The 2628-nt window shown below is 48.8% G+C and overlaps 1 protein-coding gene across 1 annotated transcript; it reads right to left on the reverse strand.

The window, feature by feature from the left end:
* Positions 1–331: 331 nt before the first annotated feature.
* LOC306981264 (uncharacterized protein) lies at positions 332–2367 on the reverse strand (the record flags this gene model as incomplete). Its single annotated transcript, XM_079580824.1, has 2 exons — positions 332–1220; positions 2060–2367. The coding sequence occupies 2 exons, from the start codon at positions 2365–2367 to the stop codon at positions 332–334; spliced, it is 1197 nt and encodes a 398-aa protein (XP_079436950.1).
* Between the last annotated feature and the right edge of the window lie 261 nt (positions 2368–2628).

Raw genomic sequence — 2628 nt, forward strand, 5'->3', positions numbered from 1 at the left:
AAAAAAGAGACATATGTTACATAAACCGATGACATTGCAACTTAATGTTGGTTTGAACTGTGGTGTAGATGGAGCATCTGTGTCTGATGTTCAGGAGGGAGAGCCGTGTCCCATATGCAGGTCGCACAGCAGCAGCACAGGACCTTCACTACCCTGAATGTGAGTTTCTTCAAGATGTAGTCATATTCTGCAAACAGAGGAAGGCCAATACAACAATACACTTTACTGTTCATTATGTTAAAACGAGTAAACAGTTAATGTCGAAATGAAAGAAGTCAGGCTCTTTTGTGATTAGTGGGTGGCTCTTAAAAGAGCCGTTGTGGGGTCCGGTTTAGGTGTTGGGTTGCCATGGCACTGCTCCCTCTGCCATGAAGTGGTCTTTGAAGACGTCTCTCACACGCCTTGCTTCTACAGAGGGGTTGACACCACCAAGACCTGGCAGTGGCGGCTCGTCTGCAGGCGGGTTCCAGACAGCAGGTGGCCCGTCTCCTGCAGCAGCCCTCAGGTAGTTCTGGAGGAGACACGTCGCCTTCACACACTGCTCCACTACCTCAATGCGGACCTCAATGAGGCCACGATAGAACCTCCACTGTGAGGTCAGGATGCCAAATGCGTCTTCAACTACCAGCCGAGCCCGGGATAGGCGGTAATTGAAGACACGCTCCTCAATTGGAAGGACCTCACGTCCAGGGAAGGGCCGCATCATGTTCCTCTGCAGCGGGAACGCCTCATCAGCCACAAAGACATGGGGCTGGGGCCCTCGGTGGTCAGCCCCAGGCAGGTGTTGGTCAGGAGGCAGATGAAGTCTTCCATCCCGCAGAGCCTGACCAAAGGCGGAGTTGGCCAGAATACCCCCATCGCTGGTCCTACCATACCCCCCAACATCAATCACCCGGAACCGGTACCGAGCGTCCACAACAGCCAGAAGGACAATTGAAAAGTCCTTCTGGTAGTTGAAGAACTGGGATCCTGAGTTGGGGGGTGCCTTGATCTGGACGTGCTTGCCGTCCACTGCTCCACAGCACAGAGGGAAGTTCCACCGCTGCTCAAACTCCTCTGCAATAGACCGCCAGTCTTCAGTCGAAGGCACAGCCATGAACTCCCCCACAAGGCAGTCCCAGATGGCAGCCGCCACCTGAGGGACAATACTGGCGACAGTGGAAACGCCCACCCGGTAACTGGCAGCAATTGTCCGGTAGGAGTCCCCAGTGGCAAGATACCTACAATCAGGAATAAAGCAGAATGACATGTCATTAGAATTGAGGTTTAGTGATGATAGAGGAATTATTGGAATTATATACGGCCACTGGTGTCTGCGCACACTGGTGTATGAATGAGAGAGAAGAGAGAGGTAGAAAAGCGCTGTATAAGTTGAGACCATTTGCCATTTACCATACTTTATTACCAATTATGATATGTTAAATAAATACATTACAATAATGTAGCTTCTGGCCTCTTTCCCTTGTATTCTTTGTTTTTGTACTTGTTTGCATTTAGTTAATACTAATACTAATAATTATAATACTCATAAACATTATTTGTATGGCACTTTTCTAAACAGCAATTACAAAGTGCTTTACAGAAAAACATCACAAAGTCAAGGTTTAAGCACTGTAGGCTTTGTATGTGAATGAAGCATCACATTTGCCTGATTTATGATGCTTTTTATGTACATAAATTGGAGATGAAAATTAACTGTCATTTGTCAGATGATGTTTCATCCACAGTACCTGTGGCCTGACACAAGGGGGCGCTAACCCAACGTTAGAGACGAAGCTGATATTTTCATATAGACGTTGTTTATTACTTTATTGCACGCTCGCCATATAAATAAGACAGATGGGTAACGCAGCCATAAATAAACAGCGGAAAGGACATAACAGGACGTAAGTCTGAAAACAGAAAGGCAAATATTCTCTATCCCTCCTTGGCACACGTGAAGTTAAAACAATTGCAATATATTGTTGACACACTTGATTTGAAGTTCTGCTATGGCAGTAATTCATTTGACAGGACTAGTGAGTTTGTAGAGACCCGCACTGATGAAATACTCACTGACCGAAGACAGATGCACAGGCGCTCTCCAGCAGGGATGGAGCGCCTGTAGTTGGTGTCCAGGAGAGTGATTTGTGCCCCAATGCGTGACAGCAGGTCATCGAACTGGGCCCGGGACAGACGGAAGTGCCGCTGAAAGGCGCCGTCATCCAGCCGCAGCTCCTGGACCAAATGGTGGTATTCTCCAAACTGGGAGCGCCCCTGGAGGATCGGGTGGACCCATATACGTTTACGGCCGCGATGTCGCCGCTGATCTCCTCTCCACAGTATGTACAACGCAGCGATTCTCTCAACGTCGTCAAGATCCGCCATGTTTACCTGTGTCTACAACCGGTAGCTAGACACGCCTCCTATTTATGACGCTTACACAACTCCACGCGCCAGCAAACAGGCGTTTGTCGCGAGTGTGAAGTATGTGAAGCGGCGTTGTTTGGCGTCCAACGAGAGGCGGATGGGGCGTTGACGCACGTTTGGTCTGTACGCACCTTCAGAACTTGCATTTTGAGGCCTGCCATACGTTCTGGGACAGGTGAAAAGTGCCCCAAGTGGGATCAGGTGTCTTTGCTTTTCTGC

The sequence above is a fragment of the Gobius niger genome (assembly GCF_951799975.1).
Source record: "Gobius niger genome assembly, chromosome: 22".
Classification (NCBI taxonomy): Eukaryota; Metazoa; Chordata; class Actinopteri; order Gobiiformes; family Gobiidae; genus Gobius; species Gobius niger.